The sequence below is a fragment of the Apteryx mantelli genome, chromosome 8, assembly GCF_036417845.1.
Source record: "Apteryx mantelli isolate bAptMan1 chromosome 8, bAptMan1.hap1, whole genome shotgun sequence".
Lineage (NCBI taxonomy): Eukaryota > Metazoa > Chordata > Aves > Apterygiformes > Apterygidae > Apteryx > Apteryx mantelli.
Window position 1 is genome coordinate 35,449,204 of NC_089985.1, and position 23,226 is coordinate 35,472,429.

At 36.7% G+C, this 23,226-nt stretch overlaps 1 protein-coding gene across 1 annotated transcript in view; it reads right to left on the reverse strand.

Annotated features, from left to right (window-relative positions):
- Positions 1-23,226, reverse strand: part of FAF1 (Fas associated factor 1) — a 179,767-nt gene that overhangs the window by 134,315 nt on the left and 22,226 nt on the right. The window contains exons 3-6 of the mRNA XM_067301226.1: positions 7,945-7,991; positions 4,829-5,037; positions 1,411-1,502; positions 944-1,032 (exon numbers count right to left, since the gene is read on the reverse strand). Of these exons, the coding sequence (XP_067157327.1) occupies positions 944-1,032; positions 1,411-1,502; positions 4,829-5,037; positions 7,945-7,991 (437 nt within the window). The remainder of the gene's footprint in view (positions 1-943; positions 1,033-1,410; positions 1,503-4,828; positions 5,038-7,944; positions 7,992-23,226) is intronic.

The following is a 23,226-nucleotide window of genomic DNA, read 5'->3' on the forward strand; positions in this document are numbered from 1 at the left end:
ACAACAGTGGGAAAATAATCCCCTTTTCAGACAACTTGAAGGCAACCTAGTCTAATGAGTATGCAATTTAGCCAGTTCAAAATTCAGTCCTTCCTGCTTGCTTGACTTTTCAGGCATACAACTACTCTTTTAGACTCAATTACGGTGCACCCCCTAGCGGTTTAGCAATAATATTAGTGTTTTACTGGTAGGAACACAGAGTTCTACCTTTGAGAAAGGGAAGGACAGGAGAGAAAACAAGCCATAGTAATGAAAGCAAAGGAATCGCTTATTAATTTGTGACAGTGAAGATTCTATTTTCGAGAAAATAACATTTCATTTTCAAAAATCCGCAATATTCACTGACATATGAACACTCACTGTTAGTTTCTGAGTATTTAAATCAGTAATAAAAATATCCTACTCAGTTAAAGGAAATTAATTACTCAACCTACCTACCTACATTTAAAAAGTCCAAGAAGATATGATAACATAGTGTAACAAACATTTCAGAAAGAAAATTCTGATATGTTGGTAATGATTAGTACATGTTTCATTACATTATTATTAATTTTTGTAATGTACATATACATTATTTATTATGGTAATGTACATATACATTACAATTATTATAATATGTTTAACTTAAAGGAACCAATATAATACAATAAGATACGGAAGGCCAGCTTTAATTTCCACATTAATTACATTTGTGTCGAGGGAGTACATTTGTGCCCAAGAAGTAAATGTACCACACCAAGGTTTTAAAGAATTTTTCTTAACAATGTTCTTTTCAACAACTGGGTGCTGAGGTTTGTTAATCTCAACGCTTATATTAGTATATCTTAGAGCAGCGAAAGTGTTTTATGTTTACTGAGTGCAGGTTCCTGTAAGGATACAGGCAGCTTCATATAAAAACTACACACACACCAATACAAATAGAATTTATGGCCGAAAGACTTACCCAGAATGACTTGAAGAAGGAGGAGGCAGGTCAGGTGTTAGAACATAAAGACTATTATTTTTTGGCAAGTGTAGAGTTTTTAAAACAGTCTGAGGGAAAAAAATAAAAAATAACAATATATATATTTAGAACATTTGTTGATTTTGACACATTACAGTTTATTTGTTGCTTTTAATTATTAACACTTACTGACAATACAAACAAATATTTTGTTTCAAGATACACTTACTGTTAATTTAGTAACATCTTTCCTGTAGGTGTGCCATGCCATATATAAAAATAATACTAACAAAAGTGATTTGTCTTTTTTTTTTTTCCAATATTTTAGTCCTAGTTTCTTGTATTACTTTCATCCAAGATATCTAACACTGTTAGAAACTCACAATTCTTGCCTTGTAATCCCCACCCACAGATGTTCAGTTTGAAACACTGAAACCAGTTAACTGAAAACACAGCTGAAAACTTACACTATCATCTACATCTCCAGTCTTCCACCCTTTTAACAGCATTTTAGATGCAGGAATCTGAAGTTCGTTTTCTAGAATATGTTTTATCTCTCCTGAAGAGAAAACAAAGGAAAGATCAGGAAAACCACAAATAAAAATACAGATATTCACCATTTTATTTCAAAGAGTACAGAATTATAGTTAAAAATAAGAGCAAGAAAAAAAACTTATGATGAAAATCAGTTTTAGTTTAGTGACCCTAGTAACACATGCTTCAAATACTAAAGAACGAATTAAGCTAAAAATTACATAGAACGTGAATTTAAATGAACAACTACATGAGGATTTGACAAGCTGGATATTAAATATATTTGAATATTCCTACACTGTGCATGCTAGTTCCACACACATGCAGGTGTGTGCTATCTGAAGCAATGCATTTTGACAGCAATAAACAGGGTATATTTTTGATACCCAATTTCATTATCAATAGGCCTGACATACAGAGCTTGAGTGTTCATACAACCTGACTGCCCTAAAAGTTTTTCCAGGGTTTTAGACATTTTGACCCTCTCCTTGTCCCTGAAGTTGTTAGAATCATAAAATAATTTAGGCTGGAAGGTACCTCAGGAGATCATCTAGACCAAACCCACAGCTCAAAGGTCTAATTAGGTCAGGTTACCCAAAGACTTGTCCAATCAAATCTTGAGCACCTCTAAAAATGGAGGTTCAACAACTTCTCTGGCCAACCTGTTCTTGTTGACCACCCTTCACAATAAAATAATAATAATAATAATAATAACAACAACAACAACTTGTATCTAATCAGAATTTCCCACATTCCAAATTGCATCCATTGCCTCTCATCTTACTATTATGCACCTCCACGTAAAGTTTGGCTCTGTCTTCTGTGTCCTCCCATCAGGTAGCTGCAGACAGCAATAAAGTCTCCCCTCTTTTCCAGGCTAAACTAATCCCCTTCCCTCAGCCTCTCCTCATATGTTATCCTGTGCTCCACTCCCATGACTATCTTGGTGGCCTCCACTGGACTCACTCCAGCAAGTCAATATCTTTCTTGTACTGGGAGCTCAAAATTGCTCCATGCTCCAGATGCAGTCTCAGAATTGCTGAATACAAGGGAATAACTACTTCCCTTAATCAGCTGGCTACAATCTTGCTAATACATCCCAGGTGTGACTGGTCTTCTTCACTGCAAGGGTGTGCAGCTTTTCTGCAGAGCTGCTTTCTAGCTGTCAGCCCCCAGCCAGTTATCAGACAGGATAACATGAAGTTATCTGATCCCAGAGGCAAGACTTCACATTTGCTTTTGTTAAATTTCATGAGGTTCCTGTCAGCCTATTTCCCCAGCCTGTTGAGGTCCCTCTAAATAGCAGCTCCTCCCTCCAGAATACATTTTCTCTGATTTGGTGTTGCCTGTGAACTTGCCAAGAGCATTCTCCCTCTGAACAACCACATTTTTAATAAAGACATTAAGCAACACTGGCCCCAGTATGGACCCCTAAGGGACATCCCTACACTAGTAACTGCTCACCAGACTTTGAGCCCAGCAGTCCAGCCAGTTATCTACCTATCTCATAAGCCCGCTCATCTACCTCTCATTTCAACAATTTGACTATAAAAATACCATAGGAGACTTTGTCAAAGGCCTTGCTAAAGTCAAAGTAAACAACATCCACAGTTCTCCCTTTCTCCACAGAGCCTTGTCCACATCATAAAAGGCAATTGGGTTGCTTAAGCATGATTTGGCCTTGGCAAATCCATGCTGGCTGTTCCCAATCACCTTCTTTTCCTTCACGGGCTGAGAAGGGGCTTCCGGGAGCATTTTCTCCATAATCCTCCCAGGGACTGAGGTTCAGCTACTATCGTTGAGCAGTAGGCTCACATTTTCCTCAGTCTTTCTTTTAATGCTGGTTTACATACCAAAGCCCTTCCTGTCCCTCACTAGTTTCAACTCCACCTGAGCTTTGGTCTTCCTAACTCCAAAGCTGCATGCTCTGGCAATGTCTCTGTATTCCTCCCTGGTAGCCCATCCTTACTTCTACCTTTTGTGTACTTCCTTTTTGCACTTAGCTTACTCAAAAGCTTTTATTCTTCCATGCTGTCCTTCTGCCCTGCTTGCTCCTCTTCCTGCATGTTGGATTGGACTGTTCTTCTGCCTTGAAGATGTTGCCCTTGAAGGCCAACCAGCTCTCCTGGGCCCCTTTACCCCCCATGGCAGTCTCCCATGGGATCCTGCAAAGCAGATCCCTGAACAAGCTAAAACCTGCTGTCCTGAAGTCCAGGACTGAAATTTTGCCATTTGCCTTGCTCATATCTCTCAGGACTTTAAACACTGCAATCTTCTTGTTGATGCAGCCAAGACCACCCTCAACCTTCACGTGCCAAGAAACAGACAGAAGAGTTCCACCAACTACCTTTTACCTTATAGCTTAATCATTAATATCTGCAAGAAGTTAGTAAGAAGAAAACAAAATGCACAGATGCAAAATTCTAATTTGGTCAGACTCTTATATCCCCTTTGCACTGATATAATTAAGTGCAGTGCATTGGAAAAAGTGGAATACTAATCAAGAATTCAAAATAATCACCACTAGGTGGCACCATTCAATACCAAATAAAACACTAAGACCACTTGAATAAGAATCAAATGTTTCAATTTCAAAATTTCATCACAGACATAAGACTGCAGCTCAGCAGTTTTTGTAATTCACTATTTCTTCATTTAGTTCCTTGTTTTGATCTGTATAGTGACTTCAAAAAACAAATACTGTTTTTCTTTAGTAAAATAAAATTAACTCACTGTTTGGGAAATATCAAATATAATATACTCTTCAACACAAACAATAGCGTACTTCTAACATACTGTTATAAAATATATCAGTTTTAGGATAAAGACAGTGAAAAAAAAAATCATGTAAAAGTCATCTTAATTTTCCCAGAAGAGTCAAATAACAATCAGAAAAAGAAGAATGCAATGATGATCTTGACACTGGAGAGAATCCATCTGAATCTTGTCACTAATCCTACACAGAAAGAGATGATGCCATACACATTTGAAATGTCAAGATCATCTGCTCATCAGTAGATCACATGCACATGAAAGTGTAATTAGGGTTAGGATTAATGTCTCAATTTAATCAGTAATCTCTATTTTGTTTCTTAAGCAAAGCCAAAAGACCACTACATTTCAAAATAAATTTTTGTTAGATCCTCTACAATGGATCAGTGAAATTCTTTTTTTTTTTTTTAAAGCTGCAAAGAGATTTGTAAATGGTTAGTATCTGTGGTGGCTGGGTTTTGGGGGGGGATTTTTTTGAGGGTTTTTTTTCTGAGGCTTGCAGTTTTGGGAGTTTTTTGTTGGTTTTTGTTCTCGTAATTTTACAGCAACGGTTTCCATTTCATTTTCACAAATCCTTACCAACTGTGGAGCTGTCTTCAAGTACTACATCCACATTTCTGTCTCTGTACTCAACCCTGAAGTCAAGCATTCGAGGTTGTCTTTCCACTATTTGTCTAGATGGCACTACATGGCGAAACGCTGAGGATGAGGAGGGAGTAGAAGAAGCTGCTGTAGAATGACTTGTGGGGCCATATGCTGGTCCTTGTAAAGTCTCTCCACCATACTCACTGAAAGATATATGATAAGAACATTTACACAGAACAGATTATCTATTTAAATAAAGGTCAGCAAAAATGCACAGTATTATTCACTTACTATGGTCATCAGCATATGCCTCTTGAATCGGCTACATTTCCACATCTGAAAATATTGGCTTACTAATAATCTGAAATTAACTTTCGTATCAACAACATTAATATTTCAGTGACTCAGAAGTGCTGTAGGAGAACATCTTAGATGACAAACTGGCTTTCAAGCCATTATCTCAGTTTAAAGTTCAATAAATATCAGAATTATTTGGTGAAGAAGCTAAACTTTGTTCCCTGTTCCAGGAATGCTATGACCATATAAAAATTTAGAAGGCACCGTGGCAACCATCGGTTTTCTACATCATCATGCTAGCATCATATAAAAATGAAAATCACAGACGAAGCATAAAGAGTAATTCCAAGTCTAATCCCAGATTATTGGAAAACAAGTCAGATATGACAGTTATGTAATTAATGGAAACAAATGAAGCTAATGATGTATATGTTGAAACTAATATCTAGAAATACAATAGTAATATAATGCTGAATTCTAGTTGCCTTCGAGTTCAAAATCCTTCAAGCCTCCTAGTTATTCACGTAAGGATGTATCCATATCAAGGGTACGCACAATGCTACCGATCAAAATAATTTGAGGAAACCCCTATTACACAGAAGTACTTCATCTTCCTCAATGAGCCTCTCCACAAGACACACATAGAAACCAATGTAGCAAAACAAGAAATTTAAGAAACATTACTCCAGGCCAAAGAAAACTATGATGTACAAAAATTAGCTTTTGAAGGCAAAAGACTTCCTAGCATATGCCTAGAGCTTTGCCTTGCAGATGTTCTTAACAGGAAGATGATGCTCTCTATTTAGCAGATATCTGTCTTAGGCAGCTACAGGAAATCACGATGACGCAAGCTAATAAGAAGTATGCACCGAAAGAATGGAAGCTGAGCAAAGAATAACCTAGAAGATGCTGAAACTTAACTTGACCATTTCCATTCTTGAACAGAACTTATCTGAAAAAGCATATTCCCCTTCTTAGGATAACACTAGGAGATTTCTCAGTGCAAATGCTTCTTACATGAGTTAAAGCTATCATCTAGAGGAGGCCTGAGCTTACAAAAGCATAAATGTGGCTGGCACTCAGGACACAAAAGAGCAGGTATTATAAAAGTCTAGTGCAAGTCCCATCACTGCGCCTCCCACATTCAAAAATAAAAATAAAAAAAAAAAACACTATTATGCCTCTAGCACAAATGGACTCCTTCCCTTCTCAAGTCAGCAGGTTCAGAAGGACGAATTCTCAGCTACAAAGACTCACCACAGCTTCAGAGTTCATACTGTACAAGTTGTGTACATAAAAGAGTACAGGAAACAGTCTTGCTTTCAGAGTTTTAGAAAAGTATAAATACTGAGCTTTTTTTTTTTTTAAATCTCATGTCCAGCTATAAATTAACACTACTACAACAGTTCTGTTAACAGAGCTAAGAAGCAAAGAATATACCGATTCTCAGGAATGGCTTTTTTTTAAAAACACTACTGAATTATAAAACAAAAGGTATTTTCCCCTTCAACATATGAACTTTCTTCAAGTACGGTTCAATTAATTCTATTTGAATTCCATTACAAAAGACTTCTAATATATCTGAATGGCAATCTCTAAGAGGACATAAAAAGCCCCGTGTCAGCAATTTTGAATGTCAGCAATTTTGAATGTCAACCTCATTTGAAAACCACCGGAAACTAGGCTTCTAGGTCTTCTGGGCTTCCTTAAAAACCTCTTCCAGGTATAGCTGGAACTTCTCCCTCTGACAAAACTGTTCCAACAGTAGCCCCAACTCCTTCCCCCTGACAAAACTGTTCCAAACTTTCTGGTATTTATAAATGCCATGGGGTGGGGACTTATAAACATAGGTAGAAACAGTGCCCAACACAGCAGAGACTTGATCTCAGCTGGAATATGTAGGCCTTACTGTTCATAAAAATCCAGCAACTTCACTGAGCAAATGAGGTTTTATCCTGAATCAAAAACTGACTATTTAATAACTTCAGTGAGTATTGACATAGATGCCAAAACACCTCCATTATGTATCTTCTTCCACCAATAAAGCCACCAATAATAAAAAAAAATTTTTTTAATAGTACATTGAGTATTTTTCTAAACAAAATTTTAAACACTATTTTATTATCTTTCCCAAGTAGCTCAATTCCTGTTCTGCTGTTTTCAATTGCCTCATCAGCACTTAGGAGATCATGCTTTAGTGACTTCAAAATATCCAGGCATCAGTATACAAGCCAAAATTTAATTCAGAAGTAGAAATAAAATCAGTGAAGCTACGTTTGGAAGGGAGGGAGTAACTTTACTTTATCTAACACAGTATCTGCTGCCTGTAATTCACTAAAAATCCACCAAAACTTTTTTTGATGCTGGGGGTTGGTGGGCAGGTGTGTGTGTGCATAATATCAATAGCTTTTAAAATGCATAAGAAAAAAGAAAATACTTAGCCAGGCACATCTGTGGATCTACATACTTTTACAAAAAAAAGCCTTGCAAATTTTTAGATCCATGCAGAAAAAACAAAGTCCTCACTTCCAAGAGAGCATACCAAAATTCAGATTTAAAGAGACAACCCTTTATAGAATGATCCAACAACCACTGAATTCAAAGTAAAAACTAACTAATTTGAATAGGTGTTCAAGCTGAACCTCAGTCCTTAAGGAAAAATTTGAATGTTAAATCAGGTTTGCCAGGAAATGAATTTGTGGCTCTAGAAACTGTTCTAAAAGGAGAATTACATCATCTTCTTAGGATTCAGGAACAAGAACTGTTATATGGCATCATTCTGTGCACGTACTACTCCAATCTTCTGGGCTTACCTTTGCAGAATGCCATTTTCTTGTGGTATTACACCATTTATAGCTGCCTGAAAAAGAGAAAATAGATTTTTAGTCAGGTATTCAGGGCAACAAAAATATATCAGAATTTCTACAATATCTTTTAAAAAGTTATTAATTTGCTTTAAAGTATTCCATAAAATGTTCTCTGTTCAACAAATATTAGTGGTAAATGATACTGTCAAGCACCTTCCTAAAATAAAAAGTATATCTAAGTGAAAATGAACTTGAGGCAAAGCTTTGACTTCTATGTGTGCACCACGGATTTTGCAGGAAGAATGAAGGAGAATAAACCATGATGTGGTCCATGCTCAAAAAAACCTAACACTTTGTACACTCAGTACATACATACCTACAGCAAACATGCTGCTTTCAGACCCACCAAGCTGACAGCGCACGGACGAGCCAGCTAGACGGCACGTACCCAGAGACTCCAACGTTTCCCAGAAGTAGCAGACCTGCATAAGCCTATAAACCCGCGTAGCCGCACGTATGCCGCGGCGTCGCAAGCCCGAGGCATTCGGGAATTGCTAACTCGGTGCAAACGGCTCCTCAGCAGAGCGCGCGCCTTGAGCGCACCTAGGGTCTCCCGACAGCACGCACACAACAGCGCCTAACCTCCCGAGAGTCCTCGGGCATCGAGGAATCCTAAAGAAATGCAGACCACCCCCCAAAATTCAAGCAATCTTCACACAGAAACCCTTTTTAAATGAGGTTTATCCAGCTAAGTATCATCTCACTCCGTTCAGATTATCAAAATAAACGGAATATTACTCAAGTGGAGGTGCAGGCCTGGCTGGTCTCTTACGCAGTCTCTTATTTGAAGCTACAGCTCGCACATGTACCTTCTTATTTAAATGACAATAAAATTTCAGAACATTTGAAGCCTCAAATGTAGATAATTCTATTTGGACCTAATCTGGAAAAAAAAATCCCTTCATTTGGAAATATGGTTAAGGCTACCATACATCCACGCTTCCCAAAGAAACTGCAACTGCAAATCTGGTAAGTGAATAAGATTGAGAACCTGTCCCAGAAGCTCATTTTACATTCATTTTCACTCATTTTTAGAGGTGCTCTAACTAAAACCCTCTGCAGATCTACGGCACAGTATGCCAACTTCATTTTAAATGTTCAAATTTTCTCAAATTTTCTTAACCATCTTTGTTTCTTAAGTTCAGCATAATAATTAATTTTTTAAAGACACATAAAAATATGTCATACTAATGTCAAGAATGCCAGTTCTAGGACTCTTAGTTCAGGAAAAGTTAACTAACGAACTCCAAAAAAAACCAAGAAATAATCAAGAAAAGAACTATGATTAGGAGAAGTAACAGAAAACAGCGGGGAACAAAAAATTACCAAGTTACTAACTCTTCGTGCAGGTTTGCAGCAAACAACGCAACATCCTGCAGCTTTACAGCCTTGGTCAGAGCTAGCTCAGGCACCAGGTCAAGGGCGGAGGGCGAGGAGATACTAACCTGCCTTCTGACAGCAGTAAAACTGCCCCATGCAGCTCTCCGCCGAAGATAAATACAGTATTAACCCATTAATTGTATTTCTTGTTCCAGACCTTGGACAGGTGTTTCGACATGTGGCTGCTTTGCATGAGGTCCAAGATGATAAAGCATGCGCGTACGAGATATGTACGCCAACTGTTTAAATTGCCCACCAATTCAGAGTACTGGCGTTTCGATACTTAAAGCCATATCCAGATTTTACCCCATTCATCTAGTGCCTGCAAAGGCACAGTGACTTACAGATACATTTAATATGACCATTAAGAGCTAATTTTCCTAAGTGCTGAAAAACATACTTATCAGCAGTAAGGACGCACAATAAGCACCACCTAAAATGAATTAGCAGTCAGTTATTTACTCATTTACTAGTGCTTTTGAAAACCTCTCACATCTCTTTTCAAACTCATATTGGTGGGGAGAGCAGTACCGCTCACCACACGTAACTTAACTGGAGCAGTTTACAATTCATTTCTATTAGCAACTTAATTTTCTAAGTTTGTACAATAAAGGATTTAAACACCTATCAACAAGGCTCTTGGTCACACTATGGTTTAATTTTGGTTTTCTTTTTTAAATCACCAGAAACTTACTATCTGTAACACAGAAGTGTTACCTATTAAAATAGCATGATAAATTCTATCTCATGCTGAAATGCGTAATGTTTAGAACAGGCAATACATGCTACAATTTCAATCTCAAAACCCACTTCTGACACTTGTCTTCTCATCCTAATAAAGCATTGGTCCATTCTACAGTGCAAAAAGTTTCAATGCATTCCCAACACATCTGATGCTATAGAAGTTTTTACAAACTTAGAAATTATATATATGTCAAGAAGAGGGAAAAACTTCAGTAGCAAGATCCTAATAAGACTCTTTTCAACAGTATTTGGAAGACAACTTGTTTCAGATTGCTCTACATCACAAAAATGATGTTTTTAAGCCACCTCAGTGCTAGGATTTTTCATATTTTAGGTGCACTGAAAGTGATACTGTGTGAGCTGGCAAAGATGACTTGTACATTTTATTACTGAGCAGTTTAAGCTCCGTTCTGATTATTGTTAGAAGATACGGGAACAAAGATGTCAGAACCTTCCTAACTTCAGGCTTTTAAACATGTCCCAGCTCTGGGCAGATCAAGTGGAATAGCAGTGGCTGGAACTAGACGAGGACTGGGAAAGAATTCAGCAAATTCAGAGGAAAAAGAAATGGTGCTCTGAAGACTAATTCTCTTTCCAGGCTTTTATGGTCTTTATGATCACTACTGTCTTCCACAGCCACATATCTGTTAGGCTTGAGGGTGCGGTCAGAGGGAGGTTCTAGCAAGCCACTAACCTCCATTTTCTGCTGTACCACTAGCAATCCATGCATTTCTGATGCCACAACTTCTAATTTCTCATACCTCAAATATACCTGACCTGCTGGCCAGCACAGCTGGCGCGTGAGCGCCTGGTGCTAGATGAGGAAGAGGCAGCTGGAATTTAGGAGCACACAGATTGACGGCACTCCAGGAGGGGGAAGTCAAAGACTGCAGCTGAACTATGGACGGTCATTATCTAGCAATGTGATTTTTACAAATTAACATTCAAAAAATGCAGCTTAAATAAACACCTAATAAACACAAGAAGAGAATAAATCAAGTTTTCTTTGCTATCCTTTCTTTTTCTCTGAATAAATATTCTTAAATTTCTATAATTTCGATTAATAATGTTATATAAAGACAAAAAAAGGTTATAGCTGTTGAATTCAGTTAACTAACTACAATGTTGTAATAAGATATACCATGCATTTGGAAACAAATATTATATAAATAACATCAGAAAAGGCAGACAAGCAAAAGGCTTGCAGGTACCCCATAAGCTAAAGCAACTACCCATCAAGTCACACTGAAAACAAAGTTTTCTGCTAGAACACTTTTATAAATTAATTGATCCACCCTGCATGGTGGTTTCTTTTTAACAGTGTGTCTTGTTTCTCATTATTGTGGTTTTTGCAGTCCCACATAGCTCTTGATCACATTCATCTAATAAACCTCCAGGAAAAAGTGGGAGGTTTGGGGTTGTTTAGGGTTTTTTTTTTTTGGTTTGTTTCCTCCCACCCCCATCCCACAATGCTCTTGAGCAACACACATTTCACTCTTGTCAATCAACAGATAAACCTGGTTTTACTGATAAAAGGGAAAAATATCCTATATTTTGCATCTGTAGGAATCAGAGAACAAATACGGATTTTTTGTACCACAGGACTAGCACCAGCAATGCTCAGCTGACACAGTGGAATTCTCTTTATTCTGAATAAAATTAGCTGCTTCAACAGCAAGGAAATACAGCACGGCATGGCTTTTCCATACTTTTTCTGTTAAAGCTTATTTCTCAAAGGAAAAAAAAAAAAAAAAAAACACTCAGAGGATTAAATCAGTTCAAGCTTCTTCTAAGCCAAGTAGAGGGGCTAAGCATGATAGAGGCTCCAAGCTATTTTCTTTAAAACTGAATAACTCACTTGTTCACATCCCCAGTTTTGTGACCTTGGTGACATTTAAGGGGCACAGGAGTAAGAAAGAACAGCAGCAGCATTATGGGTTTTTTTGATGGAAAGATCTCTATTAACCATACAGTAAAAATAAAGAGACTGGACACTGGTAAACACAAAGACTAAAATTATGTAGATGACAAATGGTAGCAGTGCGCATGTAGATATTGCACAGACATTAAATATATATGTTCTTACAAGACATCTATAAGTGTAATCTGCAAAGAAAATAAAAAAAAGCAACAACTATCCACTTGATTTCACAGCAGGAAGATTGTGACAAAAAAAGCAAAAAAAAAAAAAAAAAAAAAAAAAAGCATTATTAAGGAAAGAGCTGTTCCAGACTATTCTTCCCCAAAGTCAGGCCCCTTCGAGAGAGGATCAAGTCTTCATGGTTAAGCAAATATTCAAAGATATTAAGTTTTTTGTCCTTCCAAACGGGGATCATTTTATCATCAAAGACAGCCTGTGTTACTAATGCACAGCAATAAAAAAAGAGACACTTCCCTTGAAACAATTTAAATAACAGATGTAATAAATCTATTCGTGGACTATTAAATATAAAGATACTGTGCCTGGCTCTGAAAATCGCTTTAGCTTCCAATAACCTGTTGTTCAGAGAAGTAGCACTACAGGCTTACTCTGCTCTTGCCTTCTGCATCCCTCCACACCAGTGCCCACTGCTGCCTGCAGGGTATCACTACTGCAACGGGTATTGTGGCTATTCCAGCGCTAACATTATTTAAAGTTAAGCTCGCCAAACTGGAAAATGACAGGGTTTTTATACAATTTTTCACAAAGCCAAGAAGGTTACATTGGTTCTAGGTTACATTGATACGTATTACTTACAATGCTGTTCATTTTAGGGAATCGGAAGACAGAAATATGATATGCTACTGGATTGATGAGTGCCAGTTATGAAGGTCCCAAGTAACAATATTTTTGTTTCATAGCAGCAAGCTTCCAAATGACAGTATCAAAATATATTAAATCCAACATATTTTTGCATCTATCATGCTAGAGCTGTTTCCTGTAAACACAGGAAAGAATAAAGCAATAGCATAAAAAAGGCTACCAAATACATAAGAAATTTGGGCAACCCAGAAGTTCTGTGGTATTCTACAAACACGCCAGGATTAGCTAAGAGGTTGTGAAGCAGACTGTGGAATTTAAAGCTTTTCCGCAAGGCAATATTAACCGAAACAGGTTGGTTAGTTTGGCTGACACCCTGCCATAGATGTAGACCTTTGAAATCTTTCCATGTTCAAACCTCTACCCCAAGCAAAACCAGCAGCAATCGAGTTGCAGGCTGATATGTAGGAATTACGGAGCCTCCTCAGGGAGCAGCGCGGATGTTTTGCATGAGGGAAACGATTTACAGCTCACTTAAAAGATGGCACTAGATTTTACCACCAAAGGCTTCTTAGAAATGGTATTAGCAACTGTTATTGAGAGGCAAGAACAGACTAATAACCCAAAGCCTATATACACGAATTGTCATTCAGAGTGGTTCAAAACCTACAGAAAACTGTCACAAATGGTTCAAAATTCACAAAACTTGTTCACAGAGCAAGTCCACATGCCGAGGGAAGGTTTTTTCAATGTTCTTGAGCTGCGTTCATAGATGTTGCTACAGTTCCTACATTCTTCCCCAAATGCTACAACTCAGATTTTACATTTGGTTTAAAATACCTGGTAAGCAGCAGAACCAAAGTTCTGCACTTTGCGGCTTTTCATGTTCATTTTTTCTTTTCTACCTATTAGATATCTAACACCTCCCCGATATAAAAACAATTTCTCTCAAATCACAAATTCAAAGTTTACCCCACACTGCTTTCTACATTAGCTGAAATAAAGACAACTTTTCAACGATCCTGGAGGAAGTAGTGCTAGCAGCTTTGCTTTTACATATAACAAAGAGTTCTTGTTTTATTTTTTTATTTCACGCTACAAAACAAATAGAAACCTATCTTAATATTTGACTTACCCTTTCAGCATTTAATCTTATATTTATTTATTTCTCATTCTGATTAAACAAATATTCACCAAAACATACATATAAAAGTCTCTCCATAGAGGGGAAAAAAGGGACAAGCAAGAGATGGCATACAAGGCAGATGTACTGTGTTTTGAGTTCTGTACAATGAAAAATTGGTAACTGTTACATTTTGGAAACACCAATGAGTATTCCTGTGTGTTATTAATCCAGTTGAATTAAGGATCCATCAAGATTTTTCTTGTTGAATTTAGGCAAACAAAACATGATTTTTTTAATAGCTAAGAAAGGTAATTAAATATACCAAGAGACTGAGGCAATCTTGTATACATGTGAGAAGTTATTTCTTATCTTTTGCATTTTATAATGTATTTCCACAGCACTGAAAAGGCCATTTATACTATTCTGTTTAAAAAAGTAATTCCATTGCAATTAGTTCTATTATTAATTTGGGTTAAATGTGAGACACTCCTTGAAATGCAATATTTTTATTCTGATTTCATTGCTTTCACGTGATAAATTATATCAGCTAACCCAAAGATTTAAAATCCATTATCTTATTTTGTATTCAAACAAGATACACGGATGATAAAACTGCAAATGCTTTGTACAATGGGAAGCTTAAATAACAAAAACAACAAAAAATACTGTACAAATGTTGCCCAGAGAGGAAAAAAATAATAATTAAATGAAAAGGGATAGAAGAAAAGTACTAGCGAGACAACACATGCATGAAGGGACCAAAAAGTGAACATGAATTTTAAATTGCTTCCAAACTATAAATCTGAGTGACAAAGGAATATACTTTTATATACAACAGCAAAGCAAAACAGTAGAAGCGTGGAGATTTATCAGTTCCTTTGGAGCACAGAAGTATTTCTTACAAGGAAACTAACTCACAATGTTCTGCTATATTTACATATTCCAGTAAAAATAGTAAATATTTTGAAATTATGCTTCCCTAATATTTTCTTCTTTCTATTGGCAAGTATTAATTTGGGCTTGTATTTTCAACAGAACTGATAGGAGCATTGCTATGTTTTAGCAGGTAATGCCAGACATGTCAAAACATTTGTTCTGACCTGCTGATAGCATGATTTCAGGAAACTAGATAGAAATACTGCAGGGTATGCATGGACTTTTCCTCTGATCATATTATAACAATGAAAAAGGGGAAAACTGGGGAATGAACAGCAAGAAGATACTTTGCTAACTGACTGACCAAAAAAAAAAAAAAAAAATACTGCAAGTATTAGTCAAATAATTCAGTCAATCGAGATTAATAAAATCAAGGTTTACTAAGATTTGCCATCATACAATCACTGCTTCCTGCACCAAGACATTGAGACTGTATTAGGAGATTCCAAAGTAGAGGAACATGACTTTTCATTTATGAAACAATCGAATCTTGTCTGTTACAGCCAAGTCTGTGATGTGTTAATTCTAAACATGAAATTTCATTACACATTCTGCAGAAATACCAACTATTTTAGACCAGAGACTGTTCCAAGCAAGATACACTACTACCTTCCTACATACTAGATCTATAAACAGATATTTTAAAACCATTATTTTAATGAGTAATGACTGTTACAAATTTAAGTTATAAAAAGTATTATTCACTGTAAATTTTAAAATGAACGCAATAATATTTAAATAAAAAATTACTAATTATGCCCCAGTAGTAAACTAACAGAAGCAACCTCTACCTTTGTTATCTTTGGCAGGTTTTTACAAGGCAAAGAAGCGAGTCAGCTTTTTCCTGTAGCTGGTGTTATACTTGCTGGCATTTTCCCAGCTTCTCAAGTCTCAAAGTACTTCCAAGTGCTAGACGTGAAGTTACACCCACAAAGTTTTTACAGAATGCCAACATTTGTCCCCATCGTGGTGAAAATTTAACCAAAAGCTGTAACTGAACGACAATGAAATGTCTTCTATGCATCCTGCTTTATTTCAGCTTGCTTTCTTTACAACAAATATACTTCATGAAAAGCTGCAAAACAATAGAATTGCTAATAAAGCAAAAAATTAACATTTCATCAAAAATGCCACATGAATATATTCATACAGATGATTCACTTCATCAGCAAGAGAGCACGCGCTGCAGTAGTTTACAATTGGCACTCTAGATGTGGTTTCCCATTTCTCCCTACTTCTTTGGTGGCTTCAACAAACTTTTCCTGTAGCTCCTACAACATGCCAAAATGCACTAGGAAGCCTTTCAACAGTTAGATAGACTTTTATAATCGTGGGGGGGGAAATAAACTTTGCACAGTTCTTTAATTTTATATCATCACTGTGCAACTCCACAGAGTGCAACCTCAATAATAAATTAAATAAATATCCTAATTGGATATATTTGTATAGTGTAATGAAAATAAATAATGTGAACGTATTTATGAGAAGCTTACTGATCCATATCTATCCAAGATCAAACTTGGATTTCAGCAAGAATAAAAGAGAACTACTCAGAACTCTCTACTCAAAACTCATTCATATAGAAGGGGAGAAGAGTAGACTGTGATGCAGCTACTACTTTATGGCATATATAGATATACGTATCTTGGCCCTAGTGATGAACGTCACAACTTTTCACATTGATGCTGCTTCACCTTCTAGGTTGGCAGAATGAATGCTCATGCTTGATATAAAAAACACATCTTGTTCTTCCTCAAAAATTAAAATAGACAGCAAGAAAGACAAACAAAACAAAGGTTATGCCTCAAAAACTGTCTAGGTACTGAACTCCTACACTTCTCTCCTCTCCTAATTACTTTATGTAAATTTGAATGACAACACTAAAATGCATGGGTCACAGACAGCCACCCCAGGACAAGACACTTTCTGTTCAGCTTTAAAAAAACAAAACAAAACCCAAAAAAACACTCATTGCATGTCATACTAGCTTTTAGGAAAGCTTTTTGAAAAAAGACAGGACAGGGATAACCATCTCAGGACACAAGATAATTCAAAATGCTATAGGAATACTGTGCACAGACTAAGGTCCCTTTTACTCAAGGGATATAACACCACAAAACATCTCAGGCAACAGTTTCCAAATTACCCTAACTATAGGCAACACACTGCCTAATCACTTGTCAGTAATAAAGAATAGCTCTGCGAGATTTAGCTTAAAAGCTTGGAAACTGGAAAATTCAGAGCAGAAAAACAATCTACAATGTGTCTCACAAGATTTCTTCTCACACCTAATGATAGTCTATGCTACACTACTGGCACTGCAGCGACCCAGGTCTTCCAGCACAGCTAAAGATAGTTTATTTAAATAAAACTAGGACAGAAGTGTTAAGACATTCAACAGTATAAATAAATCCATTTTTAGAGCACTCTGTTCTGAAAGTAAACTTCAGACTGATGGGTCTAATGATTCCTGGCTTCTTTGCTAAGATACAGCATCTACACAGATGCTGCTTCTCAATTTAAATAATTTACTTCATTTTTCTCCTACCATACATTCCCAGCATGATTCCAAGACACACACATTTATAAAATGTATGCAATTTTCAGTTCAACTAGTCACACAGTAATATATCACAAACTTTCAGGACAATTTAAAACATAAATTACCCCTCACTTAACTATTAATAAAGTCTAGAAATTTGCTTTTAAATTTGCATGTTTCAGGACAAATTAATGCTATGCAATCTTCAGAGAATTTGCCAGTACAGAGGTACAAGCTGCTGAAAATACATGTTTGCGAGATGTAAAGCAGGGTGGGCAGTGCATGCATATCACCACAGTAACGTTACCAGACACAGCTGTGATCACAGGTAGATGCTTTTTCGTTATGTTCAGAACACAAATAACTCTCTATTACATGAAGTAGAGTCCTTTTTTTTTGTTAGACAAAGTCTACATGTATTAGTCCCATTGCTTGTTTGATGACTATGCACTGCTGTGCAAGAAAAACTTCAGCGAGCTCATTTCTTTAAGTAACTAAACTCCATCTATTATTTAAAGAGGATACACATTGCTTACATTACTTTACAATGTCGACAGCGAAGTCCTACCTAAAGAACTACTCAGCTGTCTTTTGAGGCAGACATAAATATCATATGCATCATCACAGCCACATGGCTACAAAATACAGCCATAAAACATAATCACAATCCCTTTGTTATCCTCCAGTGGCTAAAGCAGGCTTTTTCTATTTAAAAAATTAAAATCAACAATTATGGATCAAAGTAAATTATTTTGGATTAAAATTTTTGTGTGTAGAAAATTGTCTGCAACATTGCAAGTTAACCATTACTAAAACTGTGGAGGGGTGGAAAATACAGATTTCTTCATAGATACTGAAGAATTATTACAATTTAACAGGAAGAAAAGGGCATTCATTTAGAAGATACTTTGCTCAAGTTTTTGGACCTATGCTATACCAGTTTTACCTTGAGAGAAAAATATTGACCTCACTATAACCTCCTCCAAATAGCTATGTGAGAATAGTCCCTTCTGCTGAACCAACAAAACTGCAAAGCATACATGAAACCTTACTAAAGAAAATATAGGTTTGGAGCTATAACTCTTAACTGCCTTCAGTTAAAATATAAAAAGCCAGTTTTTTCATCCTCCCAAAAAACAGCCTTCAAACTGAAAAACAAAAGAATTTGTTTAACTAATTCATGGTTTCAATGAAGTTGTAAACTTCACAACCTTTGGCCTCAACCAGTTTAAACATGGTAGACCAAAAAGAGCCCTAAAGACAGTTAGTCACCTACTAAAGTAATACTTCCATGTTACTTTTAATGTTAAAATTTTAGTAGTGCCTTTAAAATAGAAGACAAGAATGAAACTGCATAGCACTGGCTTTCCAAAATGAAAGCTCAAGCACTGAGGCCTTTAAGACTTTTTCTGTGAAATGAGCACCATGTTTCAACAGAGGAGTATTTAAAAAAAATTAAAACTGTTTTCACCAAACTCCAAAACAATCTTTCTCAGATTATGCCTTCTCCTATTAAGGAGACATAGTAATTTGCTGGGGAGTGGGGAAGCAGAGTTTGTATTTCTTACATATTCATCTGCTTTAGGATCCAAAAAGAAAGACAATAAACTAAAGAAGCCAAATGCTTCTCTGAACCTAGTACATGATTTAGCTATTTAGCTGGGGTAAGGAGCATTTTGTGAGGGTTTTTTGCACCTGAATAGTCCCGATCAAGACCTATGGGATTCTAATAAAGATCTGAGGAAGGCAGACTCTGGATGAGGAAAGCAATTCATTTCAGTTTTCAAATCTTTCTCTACAGGCAAGCCAGAAAGTGTCCCCTGTCCCAGCCTCTTTCTTTACAGAGGGATCACTGCGAAAATTGAGATTCTTGGATACTTACACAGCATCAGCAACTATGCCTTTGATTACAACTTTAATGGGATTCCTTATAAAAATCGCAAGATTTGGCAACATTAACATGATCCAAGCAGTGTTCCTCAACCTCATTTTAAAGAGGCAAAGGGTCATCCAAACAAGAAAACAAATCAAAAAAAAAAAGAAAGAAAAAAGAAAAAAAATCCAAGGACCAACTTTATGTATTATAATAATGGTTTCATTCAAAACAACCAAAAGTTGAAAACATTCAAGCTAGGCATTTGCCACTTTTATCCTCCCCTTATTTTGTTTGTTTCTTGGCTTGCATGTTATCAGAGTGTGTGTATATGACATCTTGCATCGGTTTTGCTTCCATTTTATTGTAAGCTGTAGTTGGTTTGTTGATCACTTTCTTGATGCCTAGCAGACCACTTGCAGGCAATGGATCAAAGCTAACACAGAGGCACAACAGGACCAACTGCAAGCTGTGCTCGCCAAGTCACGTGAAATTAATGTTACCGGGGCAATATAGAGAACACTTCTACATCACCTGAGTAGTCAATTGGTGCCCTTGGTAAGCCTCAAAAACAAAAACAAAACAGAGAGGATTTGATCGGGCCAAGACTGGGCCACCTTGTTGATATTGGAGGCAATCTTCCCTCCTGGAAGCACATTACCCAGGTGACAAAAAAGCACCATTTCCTGCATTCTGCAAGGCAAGAATCTCCATTTCCTCCATATGTATTAGTTTTTTAAAGGTGAATGTGCATACAACTATGTGGAAAGCCATGCTATGCTTACAACTGCTTATAGATCTACACATTTCTCAGGGTATTCAATGTATAAAATATACAAAAAGGAAGCATCTGTTTTACTTGAGATTAAGGCAGTCAAAAGTAAATGAAAACAAAGTATTTAATAATCACGTTTTGCTGAGAATTAGCTAGTCAGTCATCTATGCTACCGCCCAGTTGCCTGAAACTTGCACAAAACATACAGCAGGCACCTGAGCTTGCTCAAAGATGCAAAAGTATCCCTTAGCAAGATGCAAAAAAGCTGGAAACAATAAGAAATCAAAAGATTTTGTGCAAGCAAGGATCCCTAGTATGAAGTCTATTAATAGACTTCCAAAAGGCACTTCTCTAGCCCTTCATAAAACAAAAGTTCACACAGAACTGATTGCGTCCTACTGTAAAGGTAAATGCTGCAGATGGACACATCAGAAACATGCATCTCCTGTATTTTGTGGAGAACAGGCATCGTGCCTAGTATGCTTGCACCAGTGGCACATGTCCTCCAGCGTCTACTTGCCACTGCTTAAGTCAGAGCCTCCCTTTTCCGCAGCTTTGCTGGCAGCAGCATTTTGGTCGCTGTCCAGGCTGCTCACTTCAGCAGCAGGAAGCATCACCTAACCAAGCTGGCAGTAACGAATTCGGCAGCACACGTAGGCCCAGGAGAAGACAGCCATCTGAAACAAAAGCTGAAAATCTCCTTAATTTAAAAAAAAAAAAAAAAAAAAAGTAAAACAAAACAAAAAAACCCACCATCCTCTACTTCCCACGGGCAGACATGATTGATTCACTTGCCCACACAGAGAACGTTATTACTACACAGATGTGCCCATGCTCCTGAGAGTGAGAAGCCTTCTGGTCTAGTCCTAATGACATGGGCACACCACAAACTTCTCACCAGTCCAGCAGCGAGTGCTGTCAAACGGGTAGCACAGTCAGTATGAAACTCTGAAGTAAAGAAAACAAGTCAACAGTACAAGATAAATGAGGCAAATACGATGAGCGCAGTCACTATGATGTGCGGTCCTGGGTCACCAGCCACCAAAATACAGCCACTTGGAGATGAAACAAGAGAGCTGCTAAACATAGGACAATACTGTCCCACATTGAAGGGAAGGAATGGCCCTGTGCCAAACGTAGATTAATCACCTAGTTTCTGGAGGCAGACTAATTCAAACCGATTTGAAAATGTACAAGGAGAGACCACATCAAAGCTTCCGCAGGGCAAATCAGTTGGGGGGGGAAAAAAAAGTCAAAAGTCATCATTAGTGTATTAGTTGCTACCAACTGACACCTTGATTTATTATACATTATAACAAAAGAACTAAGTTAGTAGTTTGAAAGCAATCAAAGATAAAAATAACAATTGTTAACAACTGTCAAAGAGGCAACTGACCATTTCTGTCTAGGGATCCCATTTAAAATGACACCTCCATCAGAGCCAACAAAAAAGAAAAATTGTAAAGTCGTGGCTCATTTTTCTTAGTTTTTTTTTTTTTTAAGCTTCTTTCTTTCCGAAAGACAAGATCTCATAGAAGTAAATATAAGTACATATGTATGAACAAAATGGATATTTATATTTGAAAAATTGACAAATAATGCCAATTTTTAAGAGGTTTTAAGCAGCAAAATGCAAAAATAATCTTCTGTGTAAGTTTTCAATTAAAAAGAAAAAACAATAGTTTAGAACTGAAGCTTTATAAAAACAGATGTAAAAATATATAATTTGCTCTTTCCAAGTATAGAAGAATTTTTGTCAGCTGATCCTTGGAAGCTGTGTACAAGAGGAACTGCAAGTCATCACATTTACAGGTGCACTAAACTGCTTTTACTAAAATTATACTGTGCTTGGAGCCTCTGCCAGAATACAGAATAATGAAGTTAAATATATCAGGAAGGCACAAAATTTGGGGTGGGGGGGAGGGGGGGAGCAGCCCACTTTAAGACCATATATAGAAAAAAAAAAAAAAAATCACACACTTTGTGGGTTATTATATTTAAATATATAGTGTTTATAGTGAAGTGAATGTGGGACAACATCCTCCCATCCTTTCATTTTGAGGAAATTGATTTTCTTCTGAAAGTTTAACACGCTAAGCAGTACCTACATTACAAAGTCTGGTGGAAAAGAAGCAAAATATAAGTGATTTTAAACCAGTGAACTCTAAAGAAATAACAGAAATGGTAATATGGGAAAAAGCAGACAACTAAGCACATAGCGAATCCCACTTTCTGTTCAGAAATCCTGTTCTGATTACCAATAAAGAACAAACTTGAGCTACCAATGAAGGATATGAGTTTTTCATTAAATCTGTGGAAGCTACAGGAGACTGGGTTTTATGCACAGACACCAAGCATTTGACACCAGGAGAGTAAAGAGCTATCGCCTAAGTAATAACCCCAGATACGATACATGAAGGTACATATTGCATAGAACCAAGTAGATTAGAATATCCTGCACAAATTTCCTTTAAATACGTACCATGAGAAACAGTTCAAAAGACAGACTTGGGGTTTTTCATACTTTTATTTTATTGTTTTTACACAGTGTTTAAGAAGACACCTTTATATTGTCATTCTTACCTTCAAACGCAGAAGCAGAAGATCATCATTTGAATGGGCAAGCTTGCTATGGGCAAGCTTGAAACCATCAAGTTTTAAAAGTGATAGAAATTCCTAACTTTTGCTTCCTTAGATGTTAAAAATTATTGTAAGTTAATAAATCTCAAAGAAATTGCACTTTAGAAATAAGCGTACCAGGAATCCTGATATGTTAAGATAGTTGTTGGATCCATTTATTGAAGTACAGTTTCATAAAGACTAAGACCCGAGGAGATCATTATATTATCTTTGTTGACTTTCTGCATTTCACAGAACATCTGTAACATTTCACCACGTAGCATATAATAAGCCTAGTAGTCAGGCTACTATGTTCCAAAACACAAAAGAGCAGACCACCACAAAGTCCAAGTCCTATGCAGCAGTAGGAAATTAATTATTGTCAAGATTAGACTTCATGATCCCACCAAACAATTCATATGCTGTTACTCATATAAATTCCTTTGCAGCAATCTCATGATCAATTTGCTCTTGAGCACTTGAAGACCTAGCA